This window comes from Oryzias latipes, chromosome 18, assembly GCF_002234675.1.
Source record: "Oryzias latipes chromosome 18, ASM223467v1".
Lineage (NCBI taxonomy): Eukaryota > Metazoa > Chordata > Actinopteri > Beloniformes > Adrianichthyidae > Oryzias > Oryzias latipes.
The window spans coordinates 11,985,088-12,006,470 of record NC_019876.2 but is presented as its reverse complement, the minus strand read 5'-3'; the positions used below and the strand labels follow the sequence as shown (position 1 = coordinate 12,006,470).

At 40.1% G+C, this 21,383-nt stretch overlaps 1 protein-coding gene across 6 annotated transcripts in view; it reads right to left on the bottom strand.

The window, feature by feature from the left end:
- The window catches only part of LOC101169815 (serine/threonine-protein phosphatase 2B catalytic subunit alpha isoform), a 108,708-nt gene that overhangs the window by 27,278 nt on the left and 60,047 nt on the right, over positions 1-21,383 (bottom strand). For all 6 annotated transcript variants that reach the window (XM_023949035.1, XM_023949037.1, XM_023949040.1 and 3 more), the window contains exons 3-7: positions 12,688-12,812; positions 12,068-12,179; positions 8,609-8,754; positions 8,079-8,218; positions 2,396-2,473 (exon numbers count right to left, since the gene is read on the bottom strand). In XM_023949035.1, the coding sequence (XP_023804803.1) occupies positions 2,396-2,473; positions 8,079-8,218; positions 8,609-8,754; positions 12,068-12,179; positions 12,688-12,812 (601 nt within the window). The remainder of the gene's footprint in view (positions 1-2,395; positions 2,474-8,078; positions 8,219-8,608; positions 8,755-12,067; positions 12,180-12,687; positions 12,813-21,383) is intronic.

The window sequence follows — 21,383 nt, the reverse complement described above, 5'->3', positions numbered from 1 at the left end:
GTGCGCTGTGGGAGTGCTCGGGTAATCAACTGGGAGTTTGTGCCTCCCATGGACTCAACCTCAATCAGAACTAAATATGTCCGACAGATTAAACCACTTTAGCCAAACAAAAAAACGAAGAAAGAAACAAAATGGTTGCCCTCTGCTTCCTCTTGATCTGGTGACTAAAACATCTCTGCACCCTCTGTTGTCTTTGTTTCACAGATAAGAGTTCAGTTCCATTTCTTGATTTAACACAATCTTTCCCAAAGCTCACCTAACCTACTAGTAGTGATGAAAAAACCCAGATATTAGAGAGATCTTCATTCAATCACTCATCTGAATCCCTCTGCTTTATGTCAGTGTGATAGCAAAGTACTAAGATACAAGTGGAAACTCTAAAGTAATTCCAATCCCAAAATGACAAAAAAGATAACATTGGGTTGTTTTTGCTTGACTTTAATGCATCATTTGATTTGATGAAGCACACTCTTCTGATAGCTAAACAAAAATGTTATGGACGATCAATGAAGATTTTGTTTTAGATCAAAAACTATTTGACAATTTGTGATGGAGTTGTCAGATCCAATGCGGCATACCTCAGGGCACCTCCCTTGCCCATCTACTTTTCTCAGAGTACCTTTACACTAATTTTCAGTTACTATATAGGTTGGTCACTTAAATATGTTTACTCAACTTGAGGCATTCAAGAGTTCTGGAAAAGGAGAAAGACTTATCAAATTGGTCAATGACAATAATATGATTCTAAATTAAATGAAAGTGAATTTATGTTAATTATCATTACACAGATACTATGTATTAACCTTCTGAATCAGGGGTCTCAAACTTAATTTACCTGGGGGCCCTGAAAGCAGGGTCTAGCTCAGGCGGGGCCGCGACCTCAGCGCACACACGCAACTTGTGAGTGTCTGAGAGTCAGTAAATTTGTATGGAACATAAATTATACTATTATTATACTCTATTATTAACTGTTTTCTGTACAAAATGTACTTATAAAACTCTCATTCAAATAAAATGAAATACCCAAATAAAAAAAATCAATAAGTAAATAAATCAGTTATACATTTCTGTTTATTTAGCCTTCTACATCTGTTTTCTGATTTAAACATCCTTATTAACACAGTTCAGTTAACACTGTTGAATTATTACTATTAAACCCAAAAGAAAACTCCAATTCTACAGTTCTGTAACCTCCATCAATGGTTCTTCTGAACACGGCTTCTCTTGTCTTCTTCTTACTGCTGGACACTTGGCAGCACTTCCTCCCAAACTGCTGAGACCCTCAGTGTGGCTTAAAGATGATTGTCAGTAAGTCTGGACTGTACTTGGACTTATTGAAATTTAAGGTGGAGAACTCAGAGTATGTGCTCCCAATTTGAGTCTGTGTTGAATGTTTTTTTCTTATGTTTACTCTTTAAACCACAAATCAGTAAAGGAGAAACAAAATTCAGTAACCATTTTTGGATTTTCTTTCTTATGACTTGTTGCATATTTAAACCCTGGCCATAGATTATTGCAGAACAGCCGGTCAGCCACTCCTATATTTTCATAGTTGAATTCAAACTGTGGTTCATAAAAGAACGGGCGCTGTTCACTAGAGATCAGAACAATCGTTACAGATACCTGAGATCAGAGAAAGGCTAAAAAACGGATGGAAATTCATGTTGGCGACACCAAATAGCTGCAGCCAAGATGCACAATAAGTGCGTTTGAGATTACGCAGGTGGACACAACGCTGCGGAGACCACCTGGTGTATGACGTATCTTTTTGTTTTTGCTCCAACATCACCTGTCAATCATCAAAAAAATATCAGAAGAAAGGGGCGGGAGCAAGGCGCCAACTGAATGCAGCTGGAAATTTAGTACTGTGCTGACCGCAAGCTGCCCACTGACTACAAAACAATGAATTGTGGAAAACGTGTCCTGACAGTTTTTGTAGTTGCATCGGCGGATTCTGATGTAGAAAAAACGCCTCTTATATCAGCTTTGCACTGATATGCAACACATTAAAGATATAATCACAGTGCCAAATCGCTTTTTTTCCGCAACAGAATCAGCTGACTTACGTTAAATGTGTTGTGTATCAGTGCAAAGCTGCAAGAAATATAAGCAAAATTCAAACATTACAGCCTCTTAAAGGGCAATCAAATAGAAAAACTGAGTTTTTCTTCTAATTAATGTTTTTCTAACTTTTTTGTCCTTTTTAGCTTGTGTGCTAACAGGCTTTGGCACCCAAAGTGAACTTTGTATTATGATTTCTCATTCAAGATGTCAACATCAATATTCTTGCTGTATGTTTTAAGTTTATGAAATGGACCTCAGGAAGAACAGTCTCCACTTAAGTGAAAACTAATGGAGGATCCTATTAAATAGACAAATAAACCCCGACACTTACCCAGCATCCTGTGCTTCATGGGCCCGGATGATTGATAATAAGTTATTGTGTTGTAGAAAGTCACAGACTGCAGGGTAGCTGTGGAATAAAAAGACATTTGGTTCACTAATATGGCAAGAAAAACTGTAAACAATCCATAATCAGTGACAATAACCAATGAAACCATTGGTATTATTGATTGATCTGGGTGTCCATCACAGAGTTTAAACCAGATTTGAACATCTTCATGAGAATTCGTAGAAAATTTAATAAAATACTTTCTGGAGCTGGTGGGATTTTCGGCAAACTGTACATTTTTTTCAACCAAAGAATGTCAAATAGGACATGTTTGGTTTTAAAATGGCTTCTTCATGACGAGAAGCTGCTGCCAGCAGGGAGCTTTGGTACAAGTTTCACGCTCACACCGATCTGTTCAGCCTTCCCCTGGTTGTCAGTAATCTAAGCAGGGAGCGCCGAGGTTTTCTCCACTCAAAAAATGTCGTCATAGTCGAATCGAAAGTTTCTGAAAGACGTCTACTCTTTAAGGGAAAGTCCTGATGCGTGGAAAATGTGACTTTTAAACCACACTGAACAGTGCTCCCTTAAAACAGACTGGCAGACCAAAACACATAGAGGTCATTGCTGTCCTAAATAACAGTTCAAGTACTGTTATTTATGTCATTTCACTCTGATAGTTTTTCGGCTAATTACATTAATTATTCGAGGAGTGTGTAGGTGCTTCACAGCCTTGTATGAAAAGCAGACGGGGCAGTTTAATGTCAACATGTTGTCAGTTATACGCTTTAATGACACCAAAATGTGGCAACTGGAATAGATTTGGAGATGTTTGTATGGTTGTTGAGGCTGAGGTCCAAACGAAGAGGGTGTTTGGAAAAAAATGTTGGTTACGTTTGGAAGCTTTTCTAGTGTCTTTGGCCACACTTTCCAAAGAAAACTAAAAAGATGAATGTGGAGTTGATCCATGTCTTCCAGGTGAGTCTTCACCACCTGGACCTCTACATCTCGACATGATTTCTGTGGAGATTATAGATTCATAACCACATAGAAATATACATTTACAGAAAGACTTAAAGAAAACTGCAATAAATGTATCAAATTGGGAATTTTTTTCTTTATCTTCTGTCCCCAAAAAACCCTCATCTTTACAAATCCAGCTCGTATTTCCAAATCGGATGATTAATTTGGATTAATTTACTGATAAATTAAATAGAAGAAATCAGATGCAGAAACAAAGCTTTCCTTTTATCTGAATGTAGAGGACAATGAAACACTAACTGAAACTCAAATTCCATCACACTGAAATTCCAAAAAACAGTTCCTCACTGTTAAAAGTTGCCCACTTTTACCAGCAGAGAAATAATGATAAGACTTCATCTTTAATATAAATATGATTTCTTAGCTTTACCACAATAATCATTATTTCATTAAAGCCTTCGCCGGTAGGTTCTGCAAGTGTTGGGTTGGCCATGGAGTCAAAGACAGGAGTGCTTACATCTTTAGCTACCTTCACACTGCCCTCGGCAACCTGCGTTTAACTAAGTCTATGTACAGGTGCCTTTTGGGCTTCCACATTAAAAACATTTGCATTAATGGGACCCTATGCACGTTTTCTACAACTGTTTCTCGGCTCTACATACAAAACGTGCAGCCACTGAACGCGCGTTGAAAGTTAAACCAGGTGAGACTTTGTCCAATTGGGGACTTGGATTTGGTAGTGACGTATGGTTGGCGTCCTCTTTAATTCACAGAAGTACCAACGGTTTGAAAATTGTTCTCAGGGGAGAAAATAATGACTGTGGCTTGTATCAGGCCGGAATTATATAACACCAAGTCTTTTATATATCTGAATGGAGCTGTAAAAAGAAAAAGCTTGGAGCGAGATTTGCTAGATTTCCCCTCTTTTTGACATTGGAGCCAAACCTTTTTCAACCGTAGGTGGCAGACGTGCACTAGTTAACAGTAGAAAAAGACGAACCAGCGTACACGAACCCACGTTAGCACATTCCCGAACACGGGTGTGAACGTAACTTCAAAGGGAGCGCAGGTGTGTCTGGCAGGTCCCTTGCAGTTCGTACAGCCACCTTAAGGGATGTCATCAAAGTGGAACTTACAATGTTGTGGCCCGGTAGGTGCATTGCTAAATATCTATAAGACAAATGTAAACTACTTGTGCTTTTGACGTAGTTGTGATGCTGTCGTACGGTGCCCTTACACCCTATAGTCGTTAGTAGGGTGCGCGTGCTGACCGCACGCAAAGACATGCCTAATATGTACAAACTTGTACAAACTTTGCACTGATTGTCTAATTTCCTCATTTGTAACAGTCAGGGCGCATGTAAAGGGTGTGCATTCATCACTTGAACAGCCCTAATAGGTTCCTTGAGCTTGTGGCGTTGCAATAATTTGAAATCTGTACGACAAACCTGCGTCGTAGCTACTGCACACTTTATTTACCATGACTTGTTGTATAAGTGTTCTCTACGACCTGTTGACAACAGCATGCCCGTAGAAAATAATGTGAATGAACATTTTCCATTTACGGGCTCACTAAGCAGTCTACGACCTTGATACTTTGTACGAGCCACTTCCTGTGTGAGTTTGACCATTTTTCATCCCCAGATAGCCCATATCCACTTGTAAGGGCAGTTGTGACTAAGGCTTAAGTCCTAAATCACATTCATGCTACACTTGTTTCTATTGTATCTGTCATCCTGTGAGATTTAAAGGTTTTGGCTTGCCACTAAATGTTCCCGGTCCTTAATGCAGGGAAACTCATCACACAAAAAAGTCATTCTGCAGTATTTGTGGGATAGCACTCCCAAAGCTGGGGAGTTAAAAAAACCCTGCTAGGGCTTGTGGGTAGGAGTGGACTGTGTGAAGCAGCCAGGTTGTTCAATATTTCCTTCTAACCTGGAGGAAGTCAAATGCTGCTGCAGCCGGTTTGTGTTTATTGAGAGCAAATATTCTGTTCGGTACTTGTAGGTCTGGTATCGACAGGAGTCCAAGAACACGGTGTTCTACAGACTGGCGATTGCCTCACTTTCTGTAGGGTTGTGCTCTTTTCCATCGTTACATCTGATTTACTGAAGACTGCTTTCTTTATTTCTTGGCTTCTGCTGTTTTTATACACTTTCTCTGCATCAACACCACCGTTTCTCATGGTAGGCAGCAATTTCAGGTCCTGGGTGGTGCAGGGATCCTCGTGAAAGGACCACACTGTCTCCGCTGGGATGTGTGTTTTTAAATAGTATCTTGAAAAAATAAAATAAATGACCTCAAGAATGAATTCAATCTGGGTTCATCTAAAGTCAGCACAATTTTTTTCAACACAATAGGCCGAGAGATGAACAGATTTTCTATCACTGTGTCTATATGAATAAATCCATCGTGTTGTTGTCGTCTTGTGTGAGGAAGCGAGAGCAAAAGCAGAGAAATCGCGAGAAACACGAGTTAAGGTCTGTTTAGCAGAATATTCAGCTACAAGTGAAAAAAGCCACAACACTACATTTGTAATGACTTTTCTGTGTCCTTACAGCTCTTGAAACCCATCCGTTCTATATATTACTCATGAATAGGTGTGAGGGACATCCACTCCTGTGTCTTTGGTGTTTTTAACATGTTCTTGTAGCATTTTCTGATGATGGAGAACAAAGAAATTTAAGCTTACAAATGCATTTTTGACTTTTTTTTAATCAAATCATTGTGAATCAGGAGAAGATTAATAAACATTTCAATTGTGACGCATTTGCTCCACTCTATTTCAATGCAAAACCCCTCAAAATTTGAGTCTCTCTCTAGAGTTTTTATAAGGACGTGATAGTAAAACCCTTTAAGTAAAAAAACAAAAACAAAACACGTTTATGCGTTTAAGTGTGATGTTTTTCACTGCAGTGATGTTGCAGACACAAACTTTTAGGTTTCAGTCAAATAAAAGGATATGGGGTTGGTCAACAAACTAGAAACCCGATGAAGGTTTATTCAAAAAACAAACTCCTGCAAGATCAGAACATGGACACAAACAACCCCCACATTGTGAAATCAAAGTGAAACTATACGTTTTTCTGCCGCACAACAACGCCCACTGATTTAAAATTAGCCTTTTCAACACAATTCCTCCTCTTTAATCAACACACAGCTAAGGTTTCAAAAGGACTTGTGGAGTTCTGGGCAAGTGTGATACAAGTGTACTATTATGCAGCTTTATTGCATTTCTTTTTGCACAGTCCTTCAAGGACATCTGATTAGAAAGAAAGCCTGTAGGAATGAACCCCCTCCCCTAATACCTTCCGGCTAAGGGTATTCTTTGGAAGCGATTGGAAGTGGACATGGCTAGAGGGAGGACTAACATCTGCTTCAGAAGGGAAATGGGATTCTCCTGGAGGGAAACTGGGAGGATGAGCTGAAAGGGGCGACATTGGGAGACGTGCCGTTTGCTGACGTTTGGAAGATGAAGTGAGTTTCAACTCGCACTGTGGATGCACTGTGCGGCAATCAGGTGCAAATGTTAGATGGAAAGCAATCCCATGTTGCAAAATCCGTTGGATTGAAAAGCACAAAAAGACGTTTTATAGTGTCATGAGCAAAGGAAGTATCGGAGCTTTAATGACACCAAAAGGAGGGGTGTCGCTCTCTTTCCCTGCGTCTGCCTGAAAAGTGGCTCGTAAATCCTTAAAGCCAGTGTGAAGCCAATTAGCGACCGTTGCCTGGCAGAGGTGGCGTTGAACGTTGATGAAAACAGGCCTCGGTAGGAATTTGGACAAAATGACAGAGGAGGGTTAAGCGGAAGGGTAAAACGCAAATCTCAGACGTTGGGACGAGCTGTTGGCGGTTGAAAAATCTGCATTCCAAACAATCCTCTAAGCTCCAAGTTTGCTTGATAAAAAGCAACACCCTTAAAGGCAGAACCACTTGTGGCTCTGCAGTTTGACGCCTATTTTTGTGCACTTTAAAGGGGCACAATCCCACAAACCTTAAGCCATAAAGAGTTCATTTTACAGGAAAAGCCTAAAACACTATTAGATCTGTGTTTGTGCGGCACGCGCAGAAACAACAAGACATATCTGTGGACTGCGGGCTTCTCCACGGTGCGCCAGGTCCACGCGAGCGTCGCTCGGGGCCGTAATGAGCCCAGGGATTGCATTTAGAGACGGAGCAGTGCCTTGTGGTACTGTGCCAGTTCATTACCCTGTGTGACAGCGCAAGCCGCTGGCCTCCAGCGCTTCCTCTGCTCCTCTTGCTACTCAGCTCAATCGATGGCTGCACAAACGCCACAGAAAGCAGCATGGAATGGAAGCCCTGTGCTGACCACACTGCAAACTGTTTGATACTCATAAAACTTTGTTTTTAGACATTCAAGATGTTTCACCAAGTTTGAAGTTGTTTTAACTTCTCTTTCCAAGGTTTTCTCAAAATCAACACACTCCAGGATTTTTTGGCATCTTTTGTTAGAGCTAAAATCTAGAAATAAGGACACTAATATAAAATTAACATTTTTTTTTTTTGGTGGAGGATGGGATCACATTCATTTTTCATTTTCAACCTGTACTTACTTGGTGTGTAAAATTATTTCCCCCCCTCTTTTTAGGATACCTCTTTTGTGGATTAGTGCTGAGGATTGTTATCTATCCTGATTTCTGATTGTAGGCAGCTCGTCTTGGAACCGGGCGTTTCAGCGGACACCCACCTATAGAAATAGGAACAGCCTCGCACTGTGTTGTGTGTGAAGTGCTCCTGGCTCTTCTCGTTTCCAAAGTCCTCCAGCGGGTCGGACCACAGCAGGTCGCACATCGGTCCGTAGGCTGGAGGCTCTTTGAATCTGTCTAGCTGCGAAAGCAAACATAAAGACGGCCGTCAGTTGCAACAGAACCACAAGACCGGTCAAAACTGGGGAAAAAAATTGACTTTGCTTTCGGTGTCAAGCTGAAGCATATGAGTGACCGAGAGCGTCTCCACTGCAGCGGATTCTATTATCCGCGTCCTGATTGCAGCCTCATAGTCCATGTGGAGTTGTTGAATTAGATTGTAAGCCGGATCTGACTCCTCAACATTTTCTAACCAGATGCCGGACCTTCTTGCTGCTCCAAACCCCGAAGACACATCTGACTCAGTTCGCTTCCACGAGAGGCTGCAAAAACCTCGTCTCTACGAGCGAAGCTGAAACAAAAGCAAACTGCAGTTTCATGCTACGGCGGAGATGTCACACCAGACACATACTTTCCTGATGTCGTCGAGATTTGTAATTTCTGGAGAGAGTCCCCCATGTACGCACAGGAACTGCTGGTTCATTAGTGCAGCCAGAGGAAGGCAGTCGAAGGCGTCCATACATGCGTCATACACCCTCTCTGAATACTTAATTTTACCTGTCACGGAGGGAGAGAGAGAGCACGCCAAGTCAAACAAAGCTCCACTCGGATGCTAGGGGGTCGTGTGTCTGAGACAAGGATGGAAAGGTTTTTAAAAGCTGCCAAAAGACTTCCTTTGAGATTAAAAAACACCGCAATGTTCTGCTTCTCAGTCCAACAGAAACAGTTTTGACATGTCTAACTACCAAAGACACAATTAGAACTAGATCCTGGGAAGACTTGGACGTGATCGTTTGAGGTCAGCGTTGAAACAGGACACACAGTCCAGTGTAGGGTTGTACCGATGGACGATATCATCGTCCATCGTGATGGGTGACTGACATCCCGATGGAGAGACCACCATCGTGATGCCACGCCCCCGCCACGTTGCGCGTCGACACCATAAGCCGCGGTTACATGTACAAAATATCTTGATGGGATCAATGGTCAGATTAGAATCCAACCGTGTACATGGGCCCAGAAAAAATGTTTTCAGAATATAAAAACGTTCACTAAGGTCACACTTTCGGTCGGAATAAATCATTCGCACATGCGCAGTAGGGTTTGAAAAACGGAAGGATATAAACTCCGCCGAGCGGCTTTTTTTTTTTTCAAACTTTATTGTATGTAACAATTCAATACAAAACATTGTTAAACAGCGCCGAGCGGCTATATACATTGACATGCCAGCTCGGTAATATACGAGACGATCTTCTAAACCTGCTTTTAATAATGTTACGGTTATTATGAAACACCTGTTCGCTCATCATTTGAATTTTAATCCGTGTGGTCAGTGCTTTTTCTGAACGAAGCCAGGATTAGCAGTATGCTAACACGGGCTAACAACATTAGCTTTGGGTGGCGCTGCATGCTGGCTGCACGTAAACATGTAAGAATAACATCAGCCTTTATTTAGTCGGGACACGACTGGAAACACAAATCCGCGTGATTGTTTGAATGTTTTCTAAGGACTGAGCGACATTTCTGCTTTGAAGCTCAAACCGCTGTGTGTGCCGACGATCCGAGCTGTGCTCAGACACACACTTTTAGACCCGGTTCTGAGTTCGGATGCTTGTACCCCTAGAGCTGCGGGACGGATCGCAGTCTTAAATCTCCCACACATACCGCTCATGTACCCCCCCCCCCTTCCCCTAAAACACAAAGCTGTAAGTCCGCGCTCCGCCGGTCCACTTCACTAGTGAAGTGCGGGAGCGGACTACTTCTTTTCTATTTTGTTTGTTACTTTTTTGTTAAAGTCACTTCCCTCAGTTTATACTGGATCATCGCGGATTAGTCATTAGTTGGGAAATAAAATGAAAAAAGCAAAAAAACGAATAGCAGTTATATAAGAACGAAAAATGTGTAAATACCCCCCCCCCCCCCCCCCCGACGATGTCATCGTCCATCCCGATGGTTGACAGCAAACATCGTCAACGGCCAATTTAAGGGACATCGCCCAACCCTAGTCCAGTGTTTGTTTCCAGAAAGAATCAGTGGCAGCTTGTTTAAGCTGAATTTCATAAACAAATGTATGTTTCTTTGATTCAGAGACATTTTATAAGACCCTGTTTGATAAAAATGTTTTTTGGCCATTTTTAACATGCTCTTGTGACATTTTCCGGATACTGGAAGACATTTATGAAGAAAATTGCATTTCTGAGTATTTCTTTGTTTGAATCTATGTCCTAAAAAATGACACAGGTTTTTTATTTTGGCTAAAAACGCATAATTATAATTAATAGACCACTAGGAACGCTTTTAATATAGATCAAAAGATGATCAGAGTGGGGCATCAAAACAATAATTTACCATAATACAATTTATGACCAAATAAATCATAAACAATAGACAAAAAGTGAATCATTCAATCAGAACAGGAAATTATAATAATTTCATTTGTCTCTAGATAAAATTACATCAATCATTAGAAGATAAGGATAGACAATTAATAGGTGTTTTTTTAAACCTAAACAAAATAGTAATAAATATTAAATAAAACATGAAATGGTCACAATACAGCAAATTTTAAAAACTGTGGTCAAGTGATTTTTTTCTTTTATATTTTTTAGCAAATTTTTTCTGATTTAAATCAGTTGTAACACGCTTGTGTTTACCATTCCTTCTTTATTAGTAATGACTAAATCATAAGAAAAAATCTGACAAATCATAATTTAAATCAGTTAGTATTCATCCTGAATTACAGGATGTTTTAAACAACAATGTGTTTTTGTGTGGACTTATAATCTCTTGCTGGGAGTAAAACTACAGTTTACGTCTGCAGGTAATAATTGGATTCCTTCAGTATAGACTCAAAAACCCACTTCGATCATCCTTTGATCTATTTTAAAAGCGTTCCCAGTGGTCTTTTAATTATAACTTTAATGAATCTTAGCCAAAATCCAACATACCTGCGTGGTTCTAGGACATAGTTTCTGCAGAGCGGCAGTAGTTAATTAGAAAGTCACCTCTGAGTTGTGGGTACACCATTGACGTAGAGCAACTATCCTTCCCCTCCCAGTCGCTGAGAGTTTTCTGTTTACACTCTCCTACTAGCTTACAGCCCTTGACAAACCATCCAAACAGTAGCAGTGCAACAAAAATGGAGCTATCCAGCTGTACACTTTGGAGTAGGAGTGTGCATTGGCGAGTGTCCAGCGATGCAATAATACATATCACGATACGTGTCGAATGGTACGATAGGTATCATGATACATCCCACGTCTGTACTGGAGCCATTTTTCAGTATTTTTTAAAGATTATCACTAAGAAAAACTTCTACCTGAATATTAATATGTCTTTCTTTGTAATAAATTGGTAACATTCATTTTATGTAATGATCACAACGTTAAGCACTGAAACCGTCTCTCATACATAAGTTTCTTTTACCCAAGCAAATTCATAGTGCTTTTACTTTGGTATATATTTGTTCTTGAAGGGATCAATCAACATTGTCCGACGTACAAAACAAAATATTTTTCAGTATAAGATTAAAAAAAACATAGAAAGAATAAATTTTAACCAGTAAGGTTCAGTAGGTAGTGCATAACTTATAACAACAAAAACTGTGAGGCTGACTGAATATTTAACAAGAGCTTCTTCTTTTGAGCTTAATTCTCTTGAATTAAGCCACAAGAGCATGTTAAAAACACCAAAAACATGATTTAATATGAGACTTTTTAAAATGTCATGGTACCAGTGATAATGATAAATTAAGTATCTATCAATTCTAACATGTATAACATAGAAAGCTCTTTGGTTGTGCAATAGCTGTTATAAAGTCATTTAAAAAATAAAGCGGCTTCAATAAAAAAAGACAACCAAGTTTACTTACATTCCTGCTTAAATGTGAAATACTCTGTTAAATGTCGACATTCATGATTCCCACGCAGCAAAAACAGTGTTTTGGGGTAAAGGATCTTTAAGGCCCACAGGTAAAGCACACACTGAAACAAAAGAACACAGGCAGAAAGCACGAACAGTCACTTCCTCCTTTCTACCAATAATTGCAGGCAGATCATCACCTGAAACATTCATGAGGCCCGTTTTATGGAACATTTCAAGATGGAAAGGGGTGACAAACCTTCAAAAGAAATCATCTGCAGGCAGGCACAGCCCATTCCATTAAGATATTATTTATTAATGAAAGGATAATGTTTCGGTGGGGTGGGGGAGAAGAAATATAAGTCTGGATATTAAATACACGAGTTTTAGTTGATATTAAAAATCTAGCGCTGCAGAACCCCTAGCTCTGCTCTGACATTTGCGACTGGGGCTACACTTCAACTGATCATAAAAGTCTATCACCCCCCCTCACCCCCATGCAATATTTGCAGCCTGATTTGATCCAGGCTCAGAGACGCCTATTAATAAAGCCAGGCACTGTGGAGCGGTGCCGCTGAGCGTCCCGCTCGGAATCGGCCGTGTACGACTACGACGATCACAAAGACTCACTTCAATACTGAAATACCCTCTGTCAACATAGTCTCCCAAGAAAAGGTAGCGCGTGGACGCCGGGGATCCTCCCACTTCAAACAGCTTCATCAGGTCGAAGAACTGCCCGTGGATGTCTCCGCACACTGGAACAGAAGAGATGAGAAACCATGGGCGAAAAAGGCAAGATGGCGACAGCATTTTTATAAAAAGATATTTAAGTGTTTCCAAAAAACATGGCCACACCACTACATCTTGTTGGATACACCTTAGGTCTTCTTTCAATGCTTTCAATAAACATTGTGACGTGAGAAAAAGGGCGCGTAAAACTGAGATACATTAACACGGATAAAAAACATTTGATATGCATTATTATATAAAAAAATAAAAAAAAATCAGATAAAAGCATGAAAATAATGCTTTTAATTAAACTAAAATGCTATTTTTAAATGTTGTGGAATGTATTAATAATGTAATTAATACAATCGTATGCTAGTTAAATGATTAGCATGTGGCGATATGCAGATGGTGGATCAGGCTGAAAGGATAATGGACACTGTTTATTTCCCAATGAGCATATATAGGAAAGAAAACACACAAAAAAAGAAACATTTATCAACCACTCAATAACAAATATAGCTATAATGCTATTTCCAAAGCTGCAGAATGCATTAATACATTTGTAGGCTAATTAAATTGTTGAAATGCAGCAATATGCAAATGTAGCATCAAGCTAGTGAGATGAACGGGCTAGGTGTATTTCCTGACACCAAACATAGACTAGGAAAAAAACCTCAACCAGGCCTTTTGAAAAGTATGAAGCTCACATATTGTTTTTCTGTGTTTGCTATTTTATTCTACTAAAAGAAAAAAAAAGAAAAGAAAATACACCCATTGGTCTCAAAGGGTAATATAGGTAAAATTATAGCAGGACTGAGCTCCCCATTACCCATAATGCAATGCAAACCGTTGACAGCATTAGACTGAGTTTATATAGTTTATAGTAGTAGTAGTAGTATATGAGTGTATTAGATGTATACCGAAATGGAATGCAGCGTATTGCACCGACATCTGTAAATTTGTCACTATCGTTGCAGTTTTTCTCCCAATGACTTGCATTTGTATATTTTTTTCCTGTAGTGCAAGTTATCTAAGTCATATACTTGCAAATCTGATTTCTTGATATAAGTAAGTGGTTTCACGTCGAACATTCAATTGACATATTTCCTGTAGCCTGCTTTTAAGTGGTAGGGGTACTGCCTTCCAACACGGCCACTCCTGATTGGTTGCCGTAGAAACGATGGCTTAGACTGACTTGGACCTGCCTACTGACAATATCCATATGGCAAAAAGATGACAACTGAGTTGACCTAATTTGGTTGGAGCCAGAGGTAAAACATATTCGATGGGTGGCGTCACACTCGCTCAGTCCTGTACTTGTATGCAGTCTGTGATGTAAACCAATGATGACAGTATTATCCATTTTTACCTTAACGTGACTTGCTTACTGGGGAATATGAAATATTTATTACTAACTTTTAACCCACTTTACTGAGAGCAGAACAGTGGCACCTGAGACAAGTCCATTAAATGTGCTCATTTACATAAAAGGCTTGGATTGTAATTATGAGCATTTGACAGCTTTACCTCACATAAAACAGACAAGAACAGGCTCCTCCAGCATTTTCTCTGCAGAATGACATTCATACATTAAATATTCATCCATCCCCAGTTCATTTTTACCCCCACCACAGTCTCCTTCAAGCGGCCTTACAAGATGAACACACGTTGTTGTCCAACGCCGCTCCAAAGAGCCGTCAGCTGTTCCACGCGATGACAAATATAGGTCGTCAAAGCATCTACCAGCAGATAATCACCTCTTCACCTCATATTAGCGCTAAAGTCTGTCGTGCGTGGCAGCAGATCCGCTCAGCTCCCTGCTCCCACTGATGTCAACTATAGTCTTCGTTAACAGCAGAGGAGGCAGCTCCTAAATGGCGGCAGGGGAGTGTTTTGGGACGCAAACGTCAGACTTGAGCTGCAAACGGTTCAGCCTAGGTTGGGTTTCACATCGTCCTGTGAGAATCCAAACTCTAACACTCCCCCCAAGAGGGACAAAAAGAATCGGGGCCAAACTCGGTTTGTCCTTTTTCTTCAGCTCCCAAAAATCCTAGGTATCTGATGTTTAACAAAAAAGATATCCTTTTACTTTATTAAAAATATCGATCTTTAAATGTAATAGTAAGGATCCCCTCCACCCCTCAAAAACTCCGGTTTATGATTCAATTTTAAAGTTTTGGCTAATCTTTATTTATTTTATTTGAATAAGATTTGACAAATCTGGCTTTAAACTTTTAACACCAAAGATGTCGCTGGCAACACCTAAATACCACACTCGGACACACGTTAACTCTTCAACCGTTTAAATAAGCGGCTTTTGTTTCACCGCCACACGTTATAACGCAAAGCTGCTTTTCCCCACGACAAAATCAGCTGATTTACGTTGATTCCGTAAACACTTGACAACTGCATAGCCTTGCATAATCTTGCATATCAGCGCAAAGCTGCTTTTCTTCGTCTAAGAATTTGCTGGAATCAATGGTAATTGCGGTTAAAAAATTATGGTAGTCGGAAGAATGTCACACATTAAGGGGTTAATTGCATTTTAAGTAAAGAACAAACAATAATCCCACAATTTTTTTTTATCCACATGCAATAGAAGTTAGTGCAAAGTTCCTATCATGTGGTCTTAAAATACATCACTAAACAGGATTGGTTTCAATGGTGTTTACAGATGGATGGTATCTGATGATGGATCTAGCTTGAAGGCAGGTTCTCCCCTTAATCACCATCAGATTTGAACCAACACTGACCTTAAATTAAAAAAAAAGGAAGAGAAATTACTCAGTTTAAATCGTAGATCCTTCCATCGTCTTCCACTTATTCAGGACTGAGTCTCGGGGGCAGTAGTCTAAGACAAGATGCCCAGACTTTCCTCTCCTTTGTTCCTTCCTCCAGCTCCTCTGGATTCTCCAGGTTAGTTTCTAGGCCAGCAGTCTTACCCGGGGTCTCCGCCCAGAGGGACATGCCCGAAACACCTCCTTGGGGCATCTGGACAAGATGCCTGAGTCACCTCGACCTCTCGATGTGGACCGGTTCTACTCCGAGCTTTCTCTGGGTGACAGAGCTTCTCATGCTATCTCTAAGGGAGCACCAAGCCACCCTATGGAGGAGCTCCTTACAGCCGTTTGTATTCGCGAGCTCGTTCTTATGGTGATGACCCAGAGCTCAAGACCATAGGTGAGTATTGGAAGATAAACTGGTAAATTGAGAGTTTTGGTTTCTGACTCAGTTCTCTCCTCACCACAACAGACCGGTACCACAAACCGCATAACAGCGAGTATGCGCCTGTCAATCTCTGATCTTCCCTCACTTGTGAACAAGACCCCAAGCCACTGAAACTCCTCCACCTGGGGCAGGAGCACTACACCCACAGGAAAAGACAAACTAGCTTTCTCCCGTTTACATTGTAGTAAATAGTAATAGATTTGCTTGTCTTGGCTCTTGTTGTCAAATCAAATTTGGCATTAGGGATGATTCTCTTTTTATTTTTGGAATAGTTGGTCAAAATTTGAAAAGTCTAGGTATCAAAATCAGCTTTTTGTGTCGACTGCATAGTTCCCGATGGACAGAGGGAGGGCGGCTTCCAATAAATTCCCAGGTGGGGAAGTGTTGTTGATCTTCCAAGAAGTCTCTAGATCATCACTTGTCACATAGTCAGTGTCAATCCTACAATTTTCTATCGCCATTGTTAGTTGAATGGCTGTGGTCATTAACTCAGCAGTGTTTTGTCTATGGAGACAGCTGTTTTTTGGGTTGTTGTTTTTTTGCAGAGAAAGTGAAGTGATTCCCTTATAATGAGCTTTCTTTACCAGTGTTCCACGGGGAATGACTACATTTTGCTTAAATGGGAGTAAAAATGAGTGTTTGAGATGATTCGAGGTTGTTCCAGCTCTCATCAAATTCAAAACAATGGTGTTATGTTTAAATTCTGCTCAGCTGAAAGGACACAGTAACATTCATTACAGCTTACATAACCATTTTTCTACATAAGTCTGTGTGGCTGTAGGAAGACAAAGTCAGGTGAAAATCACTTTATCAATCTGAAACTAATTAGTCTACTGAACCTAGTGGCATGATGGGAGATTGAATTGGAGAAAGCGGTTTGGTGACTGGAGCTACTTTACAAATGTAAAGAAATTAGACAACGCGACATTTGGAATGACAGACGAAGCTGCAGCCACCTGCCAACATTTTTCATCATGTTGTTAAAACAGCTGCTGAAACTGAATTTTACAGATGAAATCTTACAATACAAAAATGTGTTGAATACACCTAAACCCGTCGTACCTATGTTTTATACATATACAAATATAAAAACATGCTAAATAAGCAAATCGAGCAAATTAGCATACATGCAACTAGAAGATCTGCACAGCAGTCTAGTCTAAATGGCACATATTTATGGTTTTCTGTCTTGTATAGGGCCCAAGGTGCTTAACAGTCTCAATCTGGGGCAGCCATGGTGCAGCGGTAGGGCGGTCGACCCATGATCGTAAGATTGCAGGTTTGATTCCAGCCTTGCACGTCCATGAGTCGAAATGTCCTCGGGCAAGACACTGAACCCCACTTGCCTCTGGTGGTAGGCGGGCGCCTGTGTTTGGCAGCAGAGGGGCCACCAGTGTGTGAATGTGTGTGTGAATGTGTGTGTGTGTGACTGGGTGACTGGGTCTGTGACTGTAAAAGCGCTTTGTCCTTGTTGGTAGAAAATACAAGTATACGCCATTTACCATTTTACCATTTACCAGAGTGCTTTACAGTCTCAATCTGGGAAAGACGAGAACCAAACCACCAATCCTCAGATCAGAGGTCGATCGCTTTACCTCAGCCCCACAGGTAGCACGTGGTAACAGAGAGGCAGAATGATTCAAAAGATTTTGTTTTTTTAAAGTCTTTTTATAAAGAATTCTATAAAAGAAAAAGGTTAGTAATAGAAAAAAGAATTGAGCCTCAAATTCTGGCTAAAAAACATTCATAGGGAAACATATTCATAACAATTTCTGACAAATCTGTAGTTTCTTGTATGACTTAATTAAAAATAAGTCTAAATAAACCCATGAATTTGCTTTGATTACAATGAATGGCCATGATGATGGAGAACGCTTTCGAGGCTGCTGGAACAAACTTTGATGTGGCGGACGTTATGTTTACCTGCGAGTTTGAAGCGGAAAGCTGCTATACTCTGTGTTAGAATCAGGTAATTTACGTTTATTGCGTAAGAAGTTCACTACTGTCAGATGTCGCATTTCGTAGCAAAGCTACTTATCTTCATATCAGAATCAACTAAACTACGTTATTGCATAAATACTTTCCTACTGTAAAAAGTTGCACATCAGCGCGATCTCCTTCCGAATTTGTTGCCATTACATTATTTGCGTAGACGGTCAAAGACTTACGGTAATTCAAAAGGTGTTATACTGAAGCTAAAGTTCTGGTGTTAAATGATCAAAGTCTGGTTGCTCTGAAGAACAGAGTTCTCTGATAACCTGACCTGCATGATGGAGAATCTTCACAGACAGCATCAGAACACACAACTCAATGATTAAAAAACTAACCCAGCAAGGTGGTTTGTCTCCTACTACAGAATAAAGAGAATATCCTTATGCAAGAAAACCTCTGAACCCCATCTCCGCTCCAGGTTTTCTACCTCAACCGCTTTAATCTTCTCAGCAGTTTCATAGGCCAGCTTTTAATAATAGTTGCCAAGCGCAGAAAAGCCAGGAGTTTATTTGACCAAAATATTAGACAATAAAAAGATTTGAGGACAAAAAAGACAAAACACTCACACACAAAATCTTTGTTTCCATTTGCTTTTTGTTTTGCTTCATGAACTGAAATAAACTTTAACCTTTGAGTGTGAACAAATGTAGTGTAGAAATAAACTGTTTTCTTGTTCTCTTCAGTGCACGTTTATTTTTTGCAAAAATTAGATTTTTTTTATTGTTTATTTGTAATTTTAAAAGGGATATAGACAAACACTGACACACACTGCTTTAACAACTCTTAAAAAAAAAGTTCACTTTCACGTGGTAGGGGTGTGGACTTCCAACAAGCTCACTCCCCCCTGATTGGCGAGAGTAGTTGCCATAGAAGCGTTGACTCAGACCCACTTGGATTAATTATTGCTTACTAACCCCTTGGAATAAATCCTTGGAACTTTGAGTGGAGCTTCGCCTAGTTTTTTAGTCAGTGTTAATATTGTTTTGAGTTTGTCTTTGCTTTGTTAGTGGATTTGAGCATTTTTATTTTGTCTTTTCATATTTTCGATCTTTTGTATTAAAAATTGTTTGATCAAAATTTTTGTTTGTAATTTTAGCTTTAAAAAATGACAAAATTTACCACTTGGAATTGAGTTTTTTGGACAGTTTCAGGTTCATTGTGGAATTATTGTGTAATATAATCAAAAATACAGAAGTTGGGGTTTTACTAAAATAGCTGGATATCAGGCACACACAAAAAAAAGTTAACAGTAAAGTAGTCAAAAATGCTCAAAAAGGGTCTGGACTACAAAGGGTTACACAACCAACCAATTTTTTTAAAAACAACCAACAAAAATAAAAAAGTCTAGGTTATGTAAAGTGGTGACAGTAATAATAAAAGCATCTGAATCTTTAAAAAGCAGTTAGCTGCTGTTCAATTCATACTTCTATCCATATCATTCATTACTGACACAACACACTCCAGATGTGTTGATGGGTTCAGTTCTGCAGCACCACCTGACCCTGAACGTGCAGCCTGAGACATCATGAACCATCTCCTGCCGTATCATCAAACAAAATCATGCAACAGATGGTACCGCCCCCACAGCTTCATGAACTCTGTATCATCCACAGAAACTCCAGCACAGGCTCCAAAAACCAACAAAAAAAAAACAACGACAAACAACTCAAACCTCGGAGTAAAACTGTGTGTAACCGAGCCGGACTGAATTATGAGGTGGTTTGTTTGGAAGCGTTGTGTCACAGCGAGAGGTTTCCTGGTTTTAATTTTGCTTCAACCCGGTAAGGGGAGAATAGACGGGTTGGATGAAGCAGTCTTACGCAACAGCGTACGCTTCAAGGTCAAATCCTGGCTCCACAGCAACTTTTCCACTCCTGCAGCTGTTGGTTTTACTGCCCGTTTACACATCCCGTGGTGAAAATCAACCAAAAGTGAGGGTTTTGTGTGCGATGTAAACTCAGGTTCACTTCTTTTAGCCTTTATTTCGTTTGTTGAAATGAAACCTGTTGCTTCCTCACAAATCTACATGTTTGGAGAGTTTCTCCTAGTGGAAAAGTTCAAATCCCAGTGAAAGGAAGGTCTGCAAAAAACGTGAGCGAATCGGCCTTTGGTGGCACATTGATGCAAGGTCTAATTAAATGTTTTAATCGCTAGATTGATCGACTCAAACAGTTTCTTATCTGAATCAAAGTTCTCTGAGTCCACTAAACCTGTTAGGGGACTCATTTTCTCTACAAACAAGATAACAGCCGGAATTGTTTACTGAAGCGCAGTGACATCGGTGATAAGGCCGCCATCATGGCTGTCGTTCGTCTAGTCTGCCGGTAATCTGGCCATTGAGTCATTAACCAAAGGGGGAAGACTTTTAGAGCCACTTTGATAAGAGTGGCAGGTTGGATCCTTCCCTTCCAGCTGCTTAAGTTGCATCAAGGATCAAGAAATAACCTTACAAAAGAGAAATTATAACAAACGTCTGACGCAATGATATCCAATTAGTGGAAGCTGGAGGACAGCGTTGGAGAGCAATTATCTCGATTTATGAGCCACACGAGACAGCTCTGAGAATTTGCTCTCCTTGACTGTATTGTAAACCTTCGCTTTAGCATTTGTCTTTTATTAAACCCACATTATGTAACTGTTCAAAGCCGCAGAGGAGACCGGCTTCAAAGAGAAAAGCTTGTTATTTGCCTCTGATTTTCAAAAACATCCAGGTTGTCTCCTGCGACTAAAATAAGTTTACAACAAAAGCAGAATGGGGTTGGGTTCTAAAATGAATCTAAAATCCCAGGGAAATTATTTTATTAGAAGAGAAATAAACACTTTAAAAGGGCTTTGAAAACAACAGCAACCTCTTATTCCTGCTTTTACATTCTGTCGGTTTAACGACCCACTCCGATGAAAATTGTAATTTGTTGTTTTTAACATGTTCTTGTCGCAATTCTTTGATGATGAAGGACATTTATAAAGAAAATTCAGCTCAAAATTGCATTTCTGAGTATTTCACATCATTGTGAATCAGGAGCAGATGAAAACAGCACTGTGTGGGCCTCAAGCTCCCTGCTCCGCTCCATTCTGATGCATCCGTTTGTAGACAAACAGATCCACATTACGACTTCATTTTCCTCGTCTGAGCAGACATCTGAAACTGTACAGCTGCTTAGCTCTAACATAGCTCACCATTTTTATATTAGCGGTAATGTTAGCGTGGGCGTATATCGGCTGTAAGTTAGCGGGAGAGCGTGTAAACAGATAGCTCTCAGTAATGGATGACGGGGAAAGCGGTTTGGGTTTTTCTGAAGTGAATTTTTCAATGCACCGTTTCCTAACCCTGGTAGTCGGAGCGCATCTTTCCAATCCATCTGCAAAGCCTTAGAATC